The 20,795-nt window shown below is 40.7% G+C and overlaps 1 protein-coding gene across 2 annotated transcripts in view; it reads right to left on the bottom strand.

The window, feature by feature from the left end:
* Positions 1–20,795, bottom strand: part of LOC145434995 (microfibril-associated glycoprotein 4-like) — a 180,765-nt gene that overhangs the window by 9,354 nt on the left and 150,616 nt on the right. The window contains exon 5 of one of the 2 annotated variants that reach the window (XM_080312244.1): positions 2,936–3,394. The exons of the other annotated variant lie outside the window; for it this stretch is intronic. Within the exon in view, the coding sequence (XP_080168370.1) occupies positions 3,082–3,394 (313 nt within the window). The 3' untranslated portion in view covers positions 2,936–3,081. Of the gene's footprint in view, positions 1–2,935; positions 3,395–20,795 lie in introns of those variants that run through there. 2 annotated transcript variants of the gene reach the window in all.

Consider the following 20,795-nt stretch of genomic DNA (forward strand, 5'->3'; position numbering starts at 1 on the left):
AACCTAACGATTTCATAGGATAATAATATCAAACGAAACCACAAAATGTGCAGTATCCATCGGAATCGATGCCAATAAGCAAAAAAAAAGAAAAGCCTAACAAACACGCTCAACAGCTGATTGTTACAGCTGTTGAATAGACTTAAATCGTTTGCACTGTAACAGTGCTTCCAAACTCAGGTCAGCTAAGTTTCTCCTAAATTCATTTCTCGCCAAGCGAATCTGGGAAATATCGGCTTCAACAGTAGCCGTTGAGGGAAAGAATGTTGCCAGTCATCCACAAAAAGTTTTCCGAGCTTCAAAATCTTTGGAGGGCCGAACCGTCTTCCATGCATCATGAAAAGAGATCACTTCGCCAGTGCCATCGATCTCATCGCTGAAATAATTTTCTTCCCGATCCTTTTCCCGGAGTTTCCTGTGTTGTCTCTCAACACATTCTATTTAGTAGCCCGACTATCATTTCTCCTTCGGTCTACCGATATATTTTCGGAGGACTTTTGTCACTTCAGGTGGCTTTAATATTACCAACTCGCATTGAAGAGTCCTGGGAATGTTAGCTTTTTTAAGAACATTGACGCAACAAGACTGTCTGGCAAAACTAGACTATACAGCTCAGAAATAGCCAGACAGTTTGTTGCGTCACAATGTTCAACTCGATCACAATGCAAAAATCGTGGTTGATTTTGGGGGTTCCAGCTCCATGAGCAGAATATAATTTTTATTTTAATAATCGGTACTGCGGCATTGATACCCGTTTTATCAAATTTAGCGCTCGACAAGGCGGTCAAAATGGTCGTAAAATTGCATTTGGACAAAAGGAAAGTATGACGTAAACCAAATGCAGTCAGCCGTTCAATCTCGCTGTGCCCACACCATTTAGAACACCATGCTTTCACCCCTAATGGGTGGGCTGGGCCCCGATTAAGAAACCTGCCTTTCACAAACGGTCTTCTCGCTTGTAACGCGGTCCTGTTAACACAACACCATGAACGAAATACACTATTTGGCAGACCATGTTATTTTTGCATCTCTTCATAGCATATTGTACTATATATTATGATAAATATAATGCGACCAGTGTGGCTATGACCTATAACTGTCGTATCGCTGACCACCATTTCACGGAAATACTTCGCTTATTTTAGGAAATAAACTTCTGTCTATCTGTCATCGCAAATAAATGGTCCATGCACCATGTATTAGTACGGAAGGATTGGTCAGAGCGAAGGATGGCTATGGTGTTGCAATATTCTGTTTCAGTTGAAAAATATGCTCTAGGAATATGATAAAGGGCCTATTAGCTAATGATTTTTGTCGCAGTCTCACTCATATGAATTGTGCCAATATAAATACCAGGGAGACATATATATCGCCGTTTCAATTCATACTTTGTACTTGGATGAGCCTCAGAAAATCGAGCATCCGATTTCCCTTCACATGCTATGGAGGAAATCCAATGTGAAAAGCCACTAGATTAATCAGAAAAAGTAGAGGTGTTTTACAACTGACTATATGCTTTGCTGAGCCCATTTGTAACTTTCACAACAGGGTTATTTCGTGAATGCGCATTACGGCATTTAACTCGCTTACGGTTTGTATATAAATGCATAGGGTAGAGTGGGGCAGCGCGCCTACCCTAAGCAGGAAACGTCATAATATCCACCAAACTGGTCGAAACGGGTTGAATTTCGGAATTTGCGCGCGAGATATCGTCCCAACTCGCCACGATCGTATGAAAAGTCCAAGTATCAATTATCATATGTAAAATTATCATTCATCTATGTCCATCAATTAGACGTTTTGTTAAATGGGTGGGGCAAAACGCCTCCACAGGCTTTTACCCCGTTACACCCTACTAAATATAGCATGCCACTCAGTAACCGATAAATATATAATCCCTATACATGCTTCTCCGCCTCATCATGGCGTACCGGATCTTTTGAAAACAAATTTCATCCAGAAATGCCAACTGATTATGAAAATCAAAACACAAGTCGGAAATTCTTGAGATATGTCTTATTTCGTCGGAGGGATAGTCTATATCCCACAGCTGAATAGCAATTTCGATAGGAATGGTGTTCTCCGATAAAGCATCCTTGTTGAACCCATAAACGACTACTCAGTCCACATTTACTGGACTAAAGGGGTGGGGCGTTTTACCCCACGGGTGGGGTAGGCATTTTAGCCTCAAGGTCGCCATTGTTTGTGGATCAGTTACCAGGTGGTTATTCTTTAAATTCACCTTCGGACTGTGGCTTAAATCCAACTACGCGTAGTGAAAGCATAAATAGAACCGGAAAAGTTTCTGTAGCATCCGTTAAATATGACATTTCACTTGATTGTAAAAGGCTATCTTTTGGTAAGAATATGTGTAAAAGTCATAAAATCTCTTAAAACACTACAAATCTTCAGCCTGGTGTGGAAATCAAAGTGACAGTTTTGTCTGACCATTGGGCGATATTTGCGATACTGTGACGCATTCAATGCCCGCTTTGTTCTGTGATATTGATGGTGGGCGTCTTACCTCGCCTAGGCGTTATACCCCACTCTACCCTACATGTGTGTTTCTTGCGGATGCGGGACGTACGTCATTTTATTTAACATAAGAGACAATGGGGACTGGCCATCTTCGCATAGAAATGGTGATTTACTCATGAGAGCAAGACGCTTTTGTCGTGAGAAAACTGGTGAGTGAATTCAAAGTCGACAGAGCATGGGAAAAGGTTCAAGAACCACTGTATCCAAGTTTTAAATAGCGATCTTCTTCAAGCGAGACAGCTTTTTTGAATCAGCAACTTATTTTAAATTGATTTCTAGTATTCAACTCAATAACCGGATTGGTATGAATCCAACAACATCCTTCAAGCTTACATATTATAAAATTCCCTTGCAGCAATCCCCGCGTTCATACGATGCGAAACTGAGAACTGAAGGCTCTGTTACGCAAGGTGATCTTTCTCCGCACATAAACAACTACAAATGTCGGGTATATCTATGAATATGTAACATGGAAGGCAGATGGGAATATAAAATGGATAATTCCTTTCCCATGGCCAATACCAAGGGTTCGAGCATGTTCCATCATGTCCTTTTCGCAATCTTCATCTCAGTAAAACGCATATTCATCCACGCGTTTGTGGCTTCCACGTACCAAGCTATTCCGACATATCCTCTTGTCCCATATAGACCATTCAGATTGGAGGTGTGGCACGCAGCATACCACCAACCACCTTTGTGAGATTGTGCGCAATTTACCGTAGAGTCGTCGTGATCCGCATCTTTTGTGCTGAATTGTCTTTCGCTATGAATCCTGATGAATGTATCAGCTACGTTTCCCGAAAACCCACCGGCAGACAAACGGTATTTATCCGATGCGGGCCCCACCGAAAACGTGCTATATTCGCGTCATCAAATGAATAAAAGGAGACAGATCATTACCAATGAAGTTGCGTGGATAACGATGGTGAAATCAATATTCCATAATGCAGTGTTATCCTAATAATTTCCAACTGTAAGGAGAGCAATGACATAGAATCATATCAATATATTTCTATAAAGTTATTCCCGGTTTTACATACTGTAAATTTTGACTTGGATAGCAGGCGTCGGGAATTACACAACACTGTCGTACACTATTTCTCAAAACCAAACGTGGTGACACATTATCATTCGAAGTACTGTGCGAAGATCGAGGCAAAGACAAACCTATACTCTGCATGCATCCGAGTGCCGTTTATCTCCGTCATATCGATTCGGAGTTTGTATTCTCCAGTTTTCGTCAGTTGATGAATTGCTTCTAACCCTGCATATAGCATTTATTTTGGCTTCATTGTTAGAAGAAAGACTACACTGTAAAAAATAAAAACCTCGATTTACCGCGAAATGTTTTGAAGCACGGTAGCCAGACATTTCGTGGTAATCTAACATTACCGTTAGTCAATGCAAATTCAACTTACGCTCGTCCGGTAATCTCACTTTACACGCCAGACTGTAATGTTACAGTCCCCTCCGGTATATCCAATCTACATGTTCTCCTGTGCATTTGAGACCGAGACCGCCTACCTGCCTACCTACCTACCTAAATCAGGATTACATACCAGCTTGTAAATTCACGTACATCCATACCTATCGCAAAGCAACCCGATGCTAAAATATCGCAAAATTTTCTTCACACTCCCAAAACGACATTGGAACAAACTGTATATTCATTCATGATATCACGATGAAGTTGTAATCGATGGAAAAGTATTGCTGCTGGAGGTCTAATTCTTCTTTAGGAGACATGCAGTAACACGAGTGGTCGCAAGAAAAGGCGAATTAATTCCACCACCGGCCAAACTTCCAATTGTTTCTTTTCCTCGTCCTCAGTCCTTCTGTGTAACTAGTATCTTGCAGTTCCACTAAAAAGAATTCATGAGTAAGTCGCTATATACAGCAAATTTCCTAACCTAGACATGACATTATAAAGACTATTAAGACAAATAGGCTAACAAAAATACACGGTAACATGTTTTGAAGTACCGGTACTGGTACATTGTGTGATGAAGGCTCCGCCTTGTACATGATATAGCAGAGATTCATGACTTACTTTATCTAATGTATTGAAGCAAAATGTTCCTCATTTGAGGTGACATGAGTGCCAAACAAATCCAGCAGTGGATGAAAACATCTCTATGCTATGGCCCGAAAATGACATAAACAAGCCAACAGTTTCAACTCCTTCGCGGCGGAGTATGTGGTGTCATAGGTCACTATATAGGTCGACTAATATCCCAAAATAGAACAGAATGCGGAGAATGCAATATTTCAATCATGAAATCAAAGTGGTGTGCACATTGCACAGTCGCAGATATTCACGATAACAAATACTATGTAGTACTGTACCTTTTACGATGCGTATCCCATTCAGCGTTCCTAGGAATCTTCCACGATCGTGTCCACTTTCCTCAAGCACAAGCTTCGCTCCGCCCTTTGCTCAAATCTCAATAATGGCCAGACAACGATACGACACTCGAACGATTTCGAAATAAGTGGTATTCATCCGCTGACATGCCACCAATAATATTTGCTGGCCACGTTATAATGTTTGACTTAGGTTATTTCTCTTTCATACAGAAACATTTATCACTACATATAGTTCCTTTCTTTTCCATCTAATTTCGTATAAATTGATATTTATCCCAAGTGTTGTTCACTACTTACTGTACTTACTAAACGAGACGCTGCTTGTGATGTCACAGTTGTGCGTTGGCTGTTTACCACGAAACTCAGAAAACCAGTAACGCGTAACGGTAACCTATTGTAACCTAGTACAGGTCGCCTTGTCCGCCATTAGCAAATGGTCAACTGAGCATGCGGTGCTGATATTTCTAGTTTCCCGAACAATATTATGCATCCTAAACTGATTTTCCAACTTATCAGCCCTATCCGTAACAGCGAATGTAACCAGCGAGAACGACCGTATAGCCATAGCCTTATAATATAAATAATGGCTATGGTGTAACCACATTAGCTACGATTGTCAGTTGTTTCTTGTACCCTACTATGTAGTATACTGAAATTGGTACTAGGACCAACAATTTCCGTACGACAGACCCCAGTTTCGCGAACGAAGTTGAATCAAGTCAAATCACCACGAGAACGATATATCAGTAACATTCATATCCACGTATATATTGGCTGCAGCGATTATGAAGCTAATCAATCTTCCCAATAGCCTGGTAAACTGCAGTTACGAGTAACTGTCAGTAATTTTGCGAAGAAATTCTGGTAACTTGACTTCACTGCTAAACTAAGGTAATATTACATATCAAAATGTCAAATTACAAGCTACGCACAGTTATTGGCTGCGACTGGTAATTCGTTGTAAAATTTACAGAGATTTCCCAGTAAATCTACCAGATTTTTTACAGTGTACGTAAGGCCTGTACTCTTCAACCTTTTTTTGGAATGGGTACCATTTTACTGAACATTTATTCAACCCAGTTCATGTTCAACCGAATCTTTAGCATGCTATATTATATACTAATCGCCTAATCGGTGTCCGATATTACTGGACCATGATCTAACACAATGTTTATCGACTCGGTGTCCGGGAGGGGAGGCGAGTGGCACAGTGTGCTTAGCGACACCGCCACAACACCAACCGGTTGATATGATGTCCAAACTATGCTGGATACTATGCAGCATAGTCTGTGCTTTTCTTAACGCCTCTTTTCTGCGGGCTCAATAAGGACTTTGACATACCATATCCAGCATAGTCTGTGCGTACATTTACATCTCTTTTCAGCGTTATCATTAAGGACTTTGACAACACTTATAAGTGAATTCAATTTGCTGTAAGCATCTGATAAGTGCCAAGCATAACCCGCTGATTCAGCCGATCCCTAAAGCATTCAAAACGTCACCTACAGACTAGTGCGGAGAATGGACCGGAGCCGGATTGGATATCGGGCCGGATTTTTTCAATTTTGGCCGGGCCGGATCGAAGCCCGATCAGTACTTTTTCGGATATGGCCGAAGCCGGATCGCAGCCGGATCAGTACTTTTCTGATACGGCCAGAAGCTTTGTGAATAAGCATGACTTTTTTAAACTAAATAACTACTAACCAACCACACGCAATTGACCTCCAAGCCGGTGCGAAAATAAACGAGCCATATTTATAAATTCACGGAACTACCGTACCGTGTAGGGCCGGATTTCCGGCCGGACTTTTTCATTTTCAGCCGGAGCCGGATCAGTACTTTTTCGTGATACGGCCGGAGCCGGGCCAGAGAATTTGTCGATCCGCTCCGCACTACTATATACTACAGCTTGAACCGAATAAGATCACACCAAGTATACTGTCATTGTTAAGCTATATATTTGTATTCGCTGATGATGGATCCCTTCTGAAACGGTGAATTCGTTCACCACTTGCATAAGTGCGTTTGGTTTCCCTCGATGAAAACACGTCACATAGGCTACAGCCGTTTTCTTCACAATAAAGCAGTCAAGCTGTAAAAGTTTTTGTGAAGCAGCTTTGTTTGTTCATCATGTATTTCGTACCTCAACATGTCCTGAATTAATGTTAAATCATCATCTGCCAACCTACTAACAATGCGCTTTCAGAATCCCCGCCAGTATAGCAGACTGCCTGAACACCAGAGATGAGCGGATTTGAAATTTCTATGTCCTAATCCAATTCAAATCCGAACTTCCAAATCCAAATCCTAATCCATAACTTTTTCATATTCAAGTCCATGTCCAATCCTAATCCGATTCCAACTGGAAATTCAGAAAAAAAAACTAATTTATGCAATGGAGGGATTCGAAAATTTTCTTTCACAGCCAACGATTCACTTGATTCAAGATAACCTAGTAACCATAAGTACATTATTAACTGATCTGAATAAAGTTTGTCGCCATTCGCCACATGACATTTCAATCTCCCAGAAAAAAGGAAAATCCAATCCAAATCCTAATCCGTTCTGAAAAAAATGTCTAATCCAAATCCAATCCAAATCCGACAAAATTTCACAAATCCTGTTTTTTCAAAACCTAATCCTAATCCATGCTCATCTCTGCTGAACACCTAATGAGCAAGCTGGTGCTGTCGTGATCATTGAAGCAAATCCAATTAGTTAATCAAGAGCCGTGGTTATGTGATTACTAGAGCCATTTAAAGTCATTAAAGTCATATTTTTTTCTATGCATCAGTAAGTCGTGAAATCAATTTTAACGCAAAAATCGCATCCATATGGGGTATATTAAGAAAGTTATAAAGTCATATAAAGTCATATTTTCCTGGTTAGGTCATATTTGAGTTATAAAGTCATATTGTTGTATACTTTAAGTAAAAAGTGCCAATTGAAGCAATTACGCACTAAGAAAGTAAGGCAATTTCTGATTGAACGAAGGCAAACTGTAAGGTTAGCCCACGTAACATTACAGTCGCAGACCTATGAGGTCACACATTGCATTATGAGGTCACACATTGCATTGTGTTGCTACACAATCTGTTTTACTTCTGTGCACTGAAGTGGAACGTAATTTGAAGTTCAGAGACTTCCACAAGTGAAAGAAATAGTCAACGCATGGGAAGCTGAAGAAGTTAGTGTAAAGAGCGTCAAAGAATCAGTGAACGATCCAAAGTTGACGAGTCAGTTAACAGAAATATGCCTCCACTACAACAATATTTCAAACTTGATACTGAAAATGGAAAGTTGTACGTACACTATCAAAGAGGCTCATGCTGATCTAAATGCCCTCGATTTCGGAAAAGATCCGCTTGAGCTCAAAAATTACATTAAGAAGCGATTGGACAAAAACGATGTGAAACAAATTATGGAGCTACAAAGACAAGACATTTCACCAGCGCTGTATGCAAAACTGCAGAACTGTCAACAAACATCAGCGTCTGTGGAGCGCTTATTTTCCTTACTAAGAGAGAGATGATATTCTTTTTCGCCTGCACCATCGAGATGCTTTGACGACGGAGTTGCGATACGGCCCCATGAGGTCATCTAGTCTGCGCCCCCGTTTTTTTTCTCCTCCATGCTATCCGTGATTGCTGAGCGCCTATCAGGATAGCTGTGGATACCAATTTTCGAGTCTTTGGTATGACCCGGCCGGGGATCGAACTCACGACCTACCGCTCGAGAAGCCGGACGCATAACCATTACACTATCTCGCTCTACTAAAGTCATTTTTACGTCCAAATGATAACTTTAAAGACTCTAACATTCCACACTACATGAAACTGTACTACAAAAGTGGTTTAAAATAAAAATGGATGTGTATTACTGTTATGTTGTTCGTGTTTTACCCCTCAGTTCCATGAGTGATGTTGGTTACATGTAAAAATACACGATTTTCGCATAAAGTCATATAAAGTCATATATTCCCAAAAATAAAGTCATATAATTGATTTTTTAAGGTCATATAAAAATGGCCCTAGTGATTACTAGTCTTCTCGCCGTTCTATGGTCGGTGGCAAGCCCATTCTTGGACAGCTACTTTCAAACGCTATGATCGAAATATTACCGGCTTTCCTGTGAGCTTCTTTCAGGCTCATTGTTTTATTTTTATCAATAATCTATAGAATTAGACACAATCACGGAGTATTTCTAAGATCTTCCAAATTTTGTACAACCCTATTGTACACCGTTAATAATCGTGATACACCCTCTAGGCCAGTGGATCTCAACCGCCGGTCCGTCAGGTATATTACAAATTTATAGCTAAATTTAAAGATACAATATGTTGAAGGCATGTCCATTGACAAAATAAATAAAGCATCGAATTTTTAACTGATTCAGAACTTCCAGAAATAACATTGAAATAAAGTACAAGCCATGTCCTTTGACGACCTGCGAGCGACGAGTGAAATATGACTCGCGCAGTTTGTGCGATCATTCATTTCGACTCATTCATTATAGAGTATAATTTCTTCCATATTTTATTCAGATTTTTTCAATTTTTTTTTTCGTACATTGCGCGATTCAGTGTCAGTAAATGTCTTGACTATTGGGTGTCCTTCCCCAAGAAATACGCATGATTTATAAAAATAGGCATTCCGGAATAAGCCATCACCGCGCCACTACGCACTAACACATAATGAAGTTTAGACTAATATGGGACTAAGAAAAGTGTGCAAAAAATCCGGCAGCGAGAAAACCTTGGCCGAAGAGAACTGCTCTTGGTTGACCGAAAACTTCGTCATATATATGTCTAATTGTCAATATAGGCGCCTAAATGGCTGGCGACGAATCTCGCCGTCCTGGCAATGTGTATACCCCACGGCCGGAAAATGCAATACCCCAGAGAAAAATTATTCGCCAGTAAATAAATACCAGTTTGGGACCGTGGAAGGATAAAAAATTTATAGCAATAAACATGCAATTATCAATATTATCGACCGATTCAGTCCTGAATTATAGAAAATTTTCGCGCTTTGCGCGATTAGGTCACATTAACTCGTCGCCTACATTGAGTGGAATGAATGTGCTCGCAAGAACTGTTGAAATCATCCATGCAACTGTGGGGTCTGGGGGGTTGTTTATCACCCTGTGGTGGCCCAAGACCAATGTGTGTTTGGGTTGGCTGACGAAGCGCTTTTCGGCCCTGCTTTTGTGGATGGCCAGGTATCTGTTGTCAGGTGTTTCCGTGCGGTGTATTGTATTCATTTTAGCCAGAGTAGCATACGTATGGTAGTTGTGGGCAATGTGCAAGGTAGCACTACAAGGTGCTTGATTAGACTCCGAAACGCTTCTACTCTCGATATTGTCGAAAAGAAGAATATTATTCGAGTTCTCGTGGTCGGTTAAATCCGAGGCCTTCGGCACGAATAACTATGAACATAATTAAGCACGATCAAAACCCTCAAAATGACACTCTCCAGCACCATATACTTGCAAGAAACCGGTGGCATACTTTACATTTTTGGTTAATTTCAATTTTTGAAAGTTCACCGTTCCACCAACTATTTTTTTTTTTGAAATTTGACCGGTCCGCGAGGTGAAAACGGCTGAGAACCACTGCTCTAGGCTACATATCATTATTCCAAAGTAAACATATCGGCTTCCAGTATAGAATACATGCACAATTGTACATTTTTCAAGTACAAGACTCTTGCCTCACGGATGGGTGACTGCGTTTGAAATAATTATTACTATCACTTGGGCAGCACCGTAACTGCCGCACCCCCCCCCCCCCCCCCCCCAATTGGGGGGGGGGGGCGAGCTCGAAGGGGGCCCAAAATTATTTCGTGAATTAGCATAAATTAAAGTGTATTTTTGTTTTAATTTATGCAACTTTTTCAAAAAATTTTAGCGCTGTGCGCGATGGCAAGCTGCCAAACATCTGGAATATTTGTACTCTTCCTCCAAGAAAAAACACGCAAGATTTATAGAAATAGACATATCGGCGTTGGCCATTACCGCGATATAGGCAGTAAAACGGACAGGCATAGTCCATGAACCGGATATCCGCTGGCCTTGTTTTGGCCGGATCCAGAACGCAGCCGGATTCATACATTTTCTGATACGGCCGGACTATACTAGGAGTAGTGGCAGTATTTAACCAGTTCCGGGGTAGATATTGGCTGGCTTAATTTTTTTTTTCGGGTCAGACTGAAACTGAATTCATACCAGACATGGGGTAATCGCGATTAGTAATCGTAATCGATTACGACGATTACAGCATTTCCAAGCAATCGTGTAAGCGCAATCGATTACATATGAAAAAATTCGAAAGTAATCGTAATCGTAATCGAACACCTCACATATCTAATCGATTTCTTTATGAAAGAAAGATTACCTTTTATTTGTACAAGGACTATGACAAAAACTGAACATTCGTGAACATGAACAATCAAGAGATATTATACCATGTTAGATGTTAGCGCTAGCACAAACGTTTGATTTTCCAACGCCACTTCTCATTATTACGTCAGAAGTGTTAGCATCGCTCGTCATTGCGTAAGAAGTATCCAATCCACATGTAGTAAATACTAGAGATATTCGACGTAGTAAAATGTAGCGTGATTGTAGGAAAACCCGATATGCTGTCTATCAGGTTATCAATACACTTCAGACGCCACGACCTCGCAGCATGATAATAATCACCACTCTCCCTATAGTTTCAAATAGTAACTTACAGTGGCGGCTCGTCCTATAGGGCAACTGGGGCATTGCCCCACCTAAAATTCTGTTCAATAACAATTTAACCATTTATAGACGCACAGCAATCAATATATACCGAGATCACAGCGAAACCCGCGTTCTTCTTGTGCTTTCGCTTGCAAACGCCCATACATAGCGAAGTCTCTGCGAAAATCGAATTCTCTTCTGTGTTTTCGCTTTGTGAATGCCTAGCCGGGGCTTGCCCCGGTAGCGCTCATAACAAGCTTTCACTATCTATTCTCTCAAAGCCGCGCACAATAAAGAAACGGTGATTTACTCTCTCCTATTCGTAAAATGGCCGAGCCACCGGGGCAAATATGCCTACTCGCCCCTAAGGTGTGATGTAACAATCGTATCTATATCTGAACTCGGTTACCGTAATATGCGTTGAGTCGACCTTTGCTGGTATAGGTCGATTTTGACGGTGTTTCGCACCATGATAATTCTTGAAACTTGGTATGATATGTCGTGAAGGTAGTATTTAACACTGCTCCAAGTTTCAGGCTTGCTACTTAAAGATAATGGTAGTAATTCCGTTTCCGAAGTTCAGTGTGTGCTGATCTATCATGTACATAGTAAAGCAAACAGATTTTACTCAAAAGCCGGTATTGGTCTCCATTGATTTTGACGATGTTCAATACCGAGATCGGTCATGACATTTGGCACGATAAGTGTTAGTATCGACCGCTGTAACAAGTTTTAAGTTTGTCACTGAACTATGTGGGTGGTAATTTCGTTTCCAAAGTCGAGTAAGAGCTGACTCTTCATTTATCGCCAACAAATTTACGCAAAAGCCGTTATTGGTCTCTATTGATTTCAACGATGTTCCATACCTAGATCTGTCATGAGCTTTCGCACGGTATGTCTGGATTTTAGTATCGAACACGGTGCCAAGTCTTAAAGTTGACACTCAATGATTGAGGCAGTTATTTCGTTTTCGAGGTCGAGTATGGTAGAGATGCGCGCTGATCTGAGACTTTAGCCTACCTACGTCATTGCGGATCTCACGCAATAGCCGGTGTCGGTCTGTGCTAATCTATAGTCTGCGTTCCATAACGAGATCGGTGATGATATTTCCAATGGTATATCTCGATGATCGCATGAAACAGCTGACCAAGATTCTCGGTTTGCATTCAAATATTCACATAATTTTATGTTCGCCAATGTCCATTGCACTGTGAAATTGTGGCCTTCAAACCATTTGCTTACAATCCCCTGTCAAATGCGATAGCTATTTCATTTTCGATGTCGGCTAACAGCTGATCATTCGATCAGCGCCTATTCCTCGATCTATTTTACTCAAAGTTCGGTGTTCGTCTGTTTGTATTGATTTTGACAGTGTACCATACCGGAATGGGTTATGAGATTGCGTATGCTACTTCTCGATGATTTCTTGTAACAGTATACTAAGTTACGGCTTTTATTCATGTATTTATTGATTAGTATAAGACTGTAAGCCGTATGTGTTGTGTCACAGTCTCCAGTTTCAAGGCCAAAATGTCCTATGATGTTCCGAGACCGAAGTTCCGAGGCTGCTGTCCTTAGTTCTTCAAAGACCATTCAAATTGATGTTCTGGATTCAATATGACAGGCCCAATCTATGAGATAACAATTGCGTATGTGTCCGAACTCGTTGACCTTTCCAGTTAGGCTTACGCAATCTCTCGAGTTCTAGTCATTGGAATGAGTCAGGTCAAGTCAAGTGCGAACATGAATCGTATTGAATCTTTGCTCCGTACGTAGTTTACGCAGTTGTCTTTAGAGCGAAAATGAGAGGTCTAGAAGTTGTCCAGTCTATTGATCCAATCGTACGCCGGGTGCCTACGTTTTGGTTGCCTATTATCACCTGGTCGTAACCAGAGATGGCCACAGTCCGGTTCAGGAGCCGGAGCAGGATTTCCATGTTTTTTTACCTGGCCGGACTGGATCCGGATTTTGAATTTGGGGTGACGGTCGGATTTTAGCCGGATTTTTTTGCTGTGATATGATTAATTAGCATTGTTCTGGCAGGATTTTTTCGGATTCCGAACTGGACATTCACCAGCCGGATCCGGATAGATTCGGATCCCGAAATTTTGGAATCTGCCCATCTCTGGTCGTAACCACCAGCTCAGTGGTCGTAACACACCAGGATCGTGTACGAAACACTTTCGGACGGGCTTAGAAAAATTAGGGTCTATCGATTTGCGTAATCTATAACTATACCATGAAATCATAACGCATGCTACTAAGGATGACCTGATACTTGATTCGTGGCATAGGGACGATTCTTAGTTCACGTACATTTTGTAAAATAATCCTTTGTTAAAAAATAAATGAATAAAACATTTGTTACCACACTTCAAGTCACGGCTCACCGGCAAACCTCTCGCGGCACCTACGTTAAAATCACTGTTGTCGGGAAATTCATGTGAGCATCATAAAGTTACTTTTTTACGTTGGAAAACGCCATTGTGACGTCATGTTGATAAAAGTCGCTCGCAGCCCTTGCCCCACCACCCGATATTGTCACGAGCCGCCACTGGTAACTTATGTGTGGATGTTAGGTTATGCTTGATTACGCTGTAGATTACTAACCGACGGCTACCGTAGGCTAGTAATCTATAGTTAAACGCAGTCTTACCGTTACTGGTTGGCGAGCAGTAGGCCAATGTACGTACGTACGTAAAACCACCCGACGAAGATTTAAAATTTTATACTCGTCAAATGAAACATTACGATTTCCACAACGAAGCATTCAATCAACACCTGCTGATATGTATATATCATAACAAAGCCGTTCTTTGTCATTTCTCGTAATGGCAGCTTGTAGCATATGTATTAAGTGGACTACAGAATTGTATGCCCAGGTCCACTTTATCTTATTCTCATATGACTCTATTTGAAACGGGCGCCAATCGTTATTTCGCAATTCTTTACCCAACATTCGAACCTGCCGCCATCAGACTTGGACAACTAGATAATTCTAGTTGTCTAATTTCACTAAATTAGAGCGAAATGCCAGTAATCTAATTATAATCTAATTTGGTAAAGCTGAAAATTTTCTAGTTGCCCAAGTCTGGCCGCCATAGCCATCCGCTTCTACACCAGGTTAAAGCGTGGGTTGCAGCTAGAATCAGGACCGAAACAGCGATTCGTCCACCCGCTCTAAAAGTCGGTCTTTGGCGCCCATATAGGGTGCTCCTGGTAATTTTCAAGTTGATGACTGCATTTCGTTAATAATATTGCTAATTGCATTAAATTACTATACTCTCACCGCCCCCAATGGTCAGATTTACCTGTAGAGCTGGCGCGCGTAATTCATAATTATAACTATTGGTATATTAGTATAATATTATTTTATGTTGTTGATTCGTTACCTCCCTCTGTTACATACATTTACATAGTACACATATACCGGAAGTTCCGGCCAAGGTCTTTGGTAGCACACTTCGTGGAGTTAGACGTTTGCCGAAAATGCATATGGTGTGTTATGGCGCGGTAATGACCGGCACCGAAATGCCTATTCCTATCAATCACACCTTTTTCTTGAGGGGGAGGGGTATGCATTTCAAAATCAAGGTAACTAGAGACAATAACTCGCGAAGCTCGAAGAAAATTTCGAAGTGAATATAATCTCTCGAAAATATTCTATAATTTATATTGATTTTTGAAATACTTTTGACTTCCCTTCGAGCTCGCTTCCCACCCTACTGGGAAGCACAGTTACGAACCTGGCAAAAATGCAATTCATTGGGTGCGATAAATCGTGCCCTATAGAGTGGGGTAATGGGTTAAATACGAGGTAACAAGGAAATGACGTATCATTTACGAAGTAAGTTGTTATCTCATTGGGCCTTTTCATCGCAATCCTTAATTCCTTATATTGTCTTCCAATGTATCTTCTAAGACCGTGGTTCTCAACCTTTTTGTCTTCGCGGACCACTTTCGGACCGTCGCGGACCACTTTCGGACCGTCAGGGACCCCCGCGGACCCCCACAAAGTTTTTGTTCAATTTTAGCTCAATTATCGTGCAATCGTCATCTGTCTTGTGCAAATGATAACTGTAGGATTTGTGATAAACAGCAACAAAATGACTTTTCTTGAACATTAGATCATACTATCCATGTAGAAATTGAGTTGACTTCTATTACTTCAAAGCGAATTCTGCAATTGCAATTCTTGAAATACGTTGTCATGTCTTGAAGATCCGCGCCTTCAATAGGATATTACCAAGTGCCGAAAATCCATTTTCACAAATAGAGGTGGTTGCGAATGTAATAATAACGCGTAACGCTTCCGACGACACATTTGGGTATGATCGAAACAAATATGGCCCCAAAATTGACAAACTAATTTTTAATGAACTTCAAGCCTGGTCGTTTCTATCTAGCTGCTTATCTTGAAGTTATTATGTAAAATGGTTATATATATATATCGCAGGAGAAAATGGATTTTTGTAAACATTTCGAAGTCACCGTGAACCTTACTCATCCACCTTTTTCCCACAATCCCCAACAAAACAAATCTAAACAGCAAAATGTTTGTATCAGTAGGCTATTGACAATTTAGCAATTAAAATGAGTCTGCACAGTAGGATATTTCATCTCAGACTTCCATTCTGTTGATGTGAACTCTGGAGTTTTACTATTATTGAAGCGAAACTGCCTCGTGATATTAACTATTTTGAGACTTCGTGAACTCCCTGAAAATGCTTCGCTGACCCCGGTTGAGAACCCTTGTTCTAAGATTAGATCTAAGAAGCAAAATTAATGTAATCGTGAGTAATCGTGATTACTTTTCCAATGTAATCGTAGTCGTAATCGATTAACTCCTGATTTTGCTGTAATCGTAATCGCAATCGTAATCACGTGATTCAGAAGTAATCGTAATCGCGATTGATTACATTCATGAAGTAATCACCCCATGTCTGATTCATACTTTGAGAATGATGAAATTTTTTTCCTCGTTATTCTCAACCATATGTGTGCTAACCTTGCTTTCCATGTCGCATTTCTTCCCTGGATATCTCTCTCACGATATCATGTACATTTATCTTTTTGGTCCACTGGTTATACTAGATATAAATCAGTGTTATATTAAATTTAATATAGGTACTCGACATAATATGGGGATCAAAATGATCGGAGTTGTCAGAAGGTGAAAGGTAAATTTCTACTCAATTACAAAGTGGAAGTAGTAATTTTCTACATAGTGTCCCAAATGGTGTGGACACAGCGAGATTGAACGGCTTACTGCATTTCAGTTGCGTCATACTTTCCATTTTGCTAAAGCCAATTATACAGCCATATTTGACCAACTTGGTGAGCGCTAAATTTGATAAAACGTATATCAATGGAACGCTGATGCTGTACTGATTACGAAAATATAAATTTTATTCTAATCATGGCTCTGGAACCTCCCAACATCTGCTTCGAATTATTGATTGTGATCGGGTTTGGCTTTGTGACGCAACAATTCTTTCTAGCTCTTTCTCCTGAGGGTACAAAGAACGTATGTAGGTTACACAGGTATTTCGTGGTGAACCCCTTCCGCGCCCGGCGCAAATGAAGACTTAAAGTTATCGTCAACATACGGCTTGGCAAAGTACGATGCCAAAAAGATCGGCGGCGATAAAACGTCGGTCAAAAATGACCGTCCTTGGCTGACCAAAACCTTGGATGTTGATATGTCCGGTCGGTACCAAATAGTCCCGTCCTTGCAATCTGAGTAGACTGTAGGACAAATGCACATGAAAATAATGCACCCCAATTTGAAATTGCATGCGTCAGAAATGTATCATAGCTGCGTTTCGTAGGCTACAATTGTTGTTTGCGCGTTCTCTATGTCAAACATGCCCGTAGCTAGCCCGTACTAATATTAAAAATCATTATTTTCGATGCCTGTGGCTTGGGTCGCGAGATGCCACCTATCCTCAGATTTGGGTTGCGGTCTAAAAAGTCCAAGAACCACTGCTTTATAGCATGATATCAGAGGACAGATTGAGAACGGACTAAAGGATGCGTGATCGGATAGCGCTTGATTACGAAACAGCGACTCTTCATTCGAACATTTTTGAGTGACGCCAGCAGTGAGAGTAGATCAGAAAGTGTGTAGTAAACAAGGGGAAATGGGCCAATACCTATCGACAGATAGAAGTCTGCAAATACAGAAGTATCAAAAGACGTTAATTATGAGGCGATTTCGCGAAATCAAATAGGCCTATACCTAGTATCCAATGGCGGCTCGTTCCGTAGGACAACTATTACTGTCCCACAGTAACGACTTATTATTACCTTGGAAGTATGCGAGTGATGTCGAGGTAAAGGTAAGATCGTAATATTAACAAAAAGGTATTATTTATAGACGCAGAGCAGTGAAAATAGCGATTTACATGGATTTTCACTGTTTTCGCGTAAAAATGCCAACCGGCATAGATTCTTGCCTCAGTAGGATTCATATATATTAAGCTTTATGTATCCGTTTTCCTAAATCTGCCATTAGTGAAAAAAAAGTATTTAGTTACCTTATCCCGACCTAGAGGCACCCGCAGATCATCCAGTCAGCTGCTTTATTGGAGTACAAAAGTCATGCTAAAATAACTTGAAACTATTTCTGACGACATAATCAAGTTGAAAACAAAGTTAAATGGCTACAGGCTGAACGGTGGGAGGATAGTTGGAACATAATAATAGGGCACAGTAATACAAATATTATAACCAATGGTACAACAATGGTATCTGACTCTTATTTGTTCATCGTCATAGCTGCCACACCATGTGGCTTACAAAATTGTCGAGCTAGGTGCAAATGAAAATTTTCAAGCTTTTTTTCTTTTTTGTAGACTCTATTCCACTCGAAACCTTTCGACTCGGGAGAGAGAGAGAGAGCTAGCAAGAAAGGGGGGAAGGGTAGATTAGATTTAGTTTCCCTGCACCATCGAGATGCTTTGACGATGGAGATTTTGATTCAGCATTTTATTACATCATGCGATCGCTAAGCTCGCCCCGTGGTTCAGTTCAATCCGCACGTATACAATATTCCACTTTCGTTTAGCTCGCTATTGCAAAGTTAGACTTTGTTATATCGACCACTGGGGACATACAGTTCCATGAATAAACAGGCATGGTGCAAAAGGCCTAAGTTGGCCGATAAGCACCCCTTCCCCCTATACGTACAGAGACATACATACATACATACATACATACATACATGACGATGGGGATGCGATGCGACCTTCAAATAAGGTCATCTAGTCTGCCACCACCATTTTCTCCAACATACCATCTGTGGATGCTGAGCGCCTAGCGGGATAGCCTGAGATACCCGTTTTTGAGTCTTTGGTTTGACCCTACCTGACGCATACCGTTGTGCTATCTTGCTCGGCAAGCTGATGACACTTCTTCGTCATCACAGTCTCTATAGATACCATGCGCCACTATGATCAGGTGACGGCATGTACTTCTGCCTTCGGACAGCACCTCCCGAACCAGCCATCATAATAACAACAACAACAACAACCACAACAACCAGTTTTCCATAGCCAGTCAACAAAATGGGAAGCGACCGCCCGGCGTATAATACGCATTCGATGTCAAAATCATGCTTCAAAAGAAACAATTTTCGCACTTCTGCCGCAGACTCATTAACCCGTTATTGCCGACCATTAACCCTCTCGCTACTGCAGCTTACAACCGCTATTAGCCCTATCGCTACCTGAATCGTTGTTGCTTTCTGGCATACATACTGACCCTTATGTTGTAAGACATCACAATTTGACAATACGTTTTCATTATAGTTTTATAGTTTTAGTTATAATAAAGTCCACCACGAGCATATACGTACAAAATACCGGTCAAATACAGACAGACAGTCATATAAAATGCATAAAATGACATATTGATTTCACTCGAGATACAGAGATATTCTTTCCGGTACAAGTTTGATACAACTATTCCTTCTCTTGAATTGAAATACAGACAAAATCTGGTTAATCAAATAAGTCTGTGCTGCCTTGGTGGGAAGAATAGGATCAAGCAACGCGGAGCTACCATCAGCAGCCTACTCACGGAGTGGCACACTAACTTCATTCAGAGGCCATTTGTGAAGGATTTTTCCCAAGTTTAGGCTTAGCGTAGTCTCTGATATCTGGGTAATTCCACTGGCCTCGTATTCGTGCGATGTTGGCTACTGTCAGCCGGATATCCTTAGCAGTGATAATCGGCTGATCATGGCTATTGTTGATGCAGGTTGAACAGATGCTAAGAGGACGATATGTTATAAACTGCTGCCTTGGCTAGCACTGATTCTTTTCAATTCACCATCAGACTTATACTGATATTTGGGCATATCCCAATCACTTCGTGGCTTCAGTCTTCATCGTAAAATAAAGGCTAAATATAGCAACAAAATAACTCGTAGATTAACTGAAAAGAGTATCACAAATTTTTATCGGAAAATATTACAAGATAAAGTATTTGGCAGAACAGTTGAAATGCCAACCGTTGTAACGAACATCCATGATTGTAAATTCAGTCACAGATATTGCAGACAAAGAAAATAGATGGGTTGAGCATAACCCATGTTTCGTTAATGTACAATTGTACATACATTAATGAATGCACTAACAAATGATGTCAAAGCCATAACCACAACACGCCAAGATCCCGTGAGGGGTACCGACACTCTTCCGCGGTTTAGCATTAAAATATCAACGGACCGGTAGTACGCATTACGTTCAGAGCACTAATAACTTGACAAGTATCACGCTGTTCACTGCCGCGCCAATCCGACATTTCAGGCCACGGAAAACTATAAGCATTTACACCAAGTTCTATTATAGAAGCCTAACGCAAACAGCAGTTAATCTGACTGAACTGCTATTCGAAACACCTTATGACTATCAATACACATCTAAGCAAGCATGTATAAAATTTCAATAATAGCCCGAAGTAGGCTATCTCTTGCTCAACTTATCTTAACGAAGAACTTCATTCATATTGCCTTCCAACGCTATAATTTCGGAAATACAAATCGCCGGTATAAACGGAATATTTTTTTCTGTTTTGTTTTAGGTGATGACTCGGGCGGTTTTTTTTGACATGTCAAAATTTGTCAGAATTTTATCAAAATTGTAGCGTTTGGTCAAAAC

This window comes from Botryllus schlosseri, chromosome 3 (genome assembly GCF_051294905.1).
Source record: "Botryllus schlosseri isolate E-star chromosome 3, Bs_hap1, whole genome shotgun sequence".
Taxonomy (NCBI): domain Eukaryota; kingdom Metazoa; phylum Chordata; class Ascidiacea; order Stolidobranchia; family Styelidae; genus Botryllus; species Botryllus schlosseri.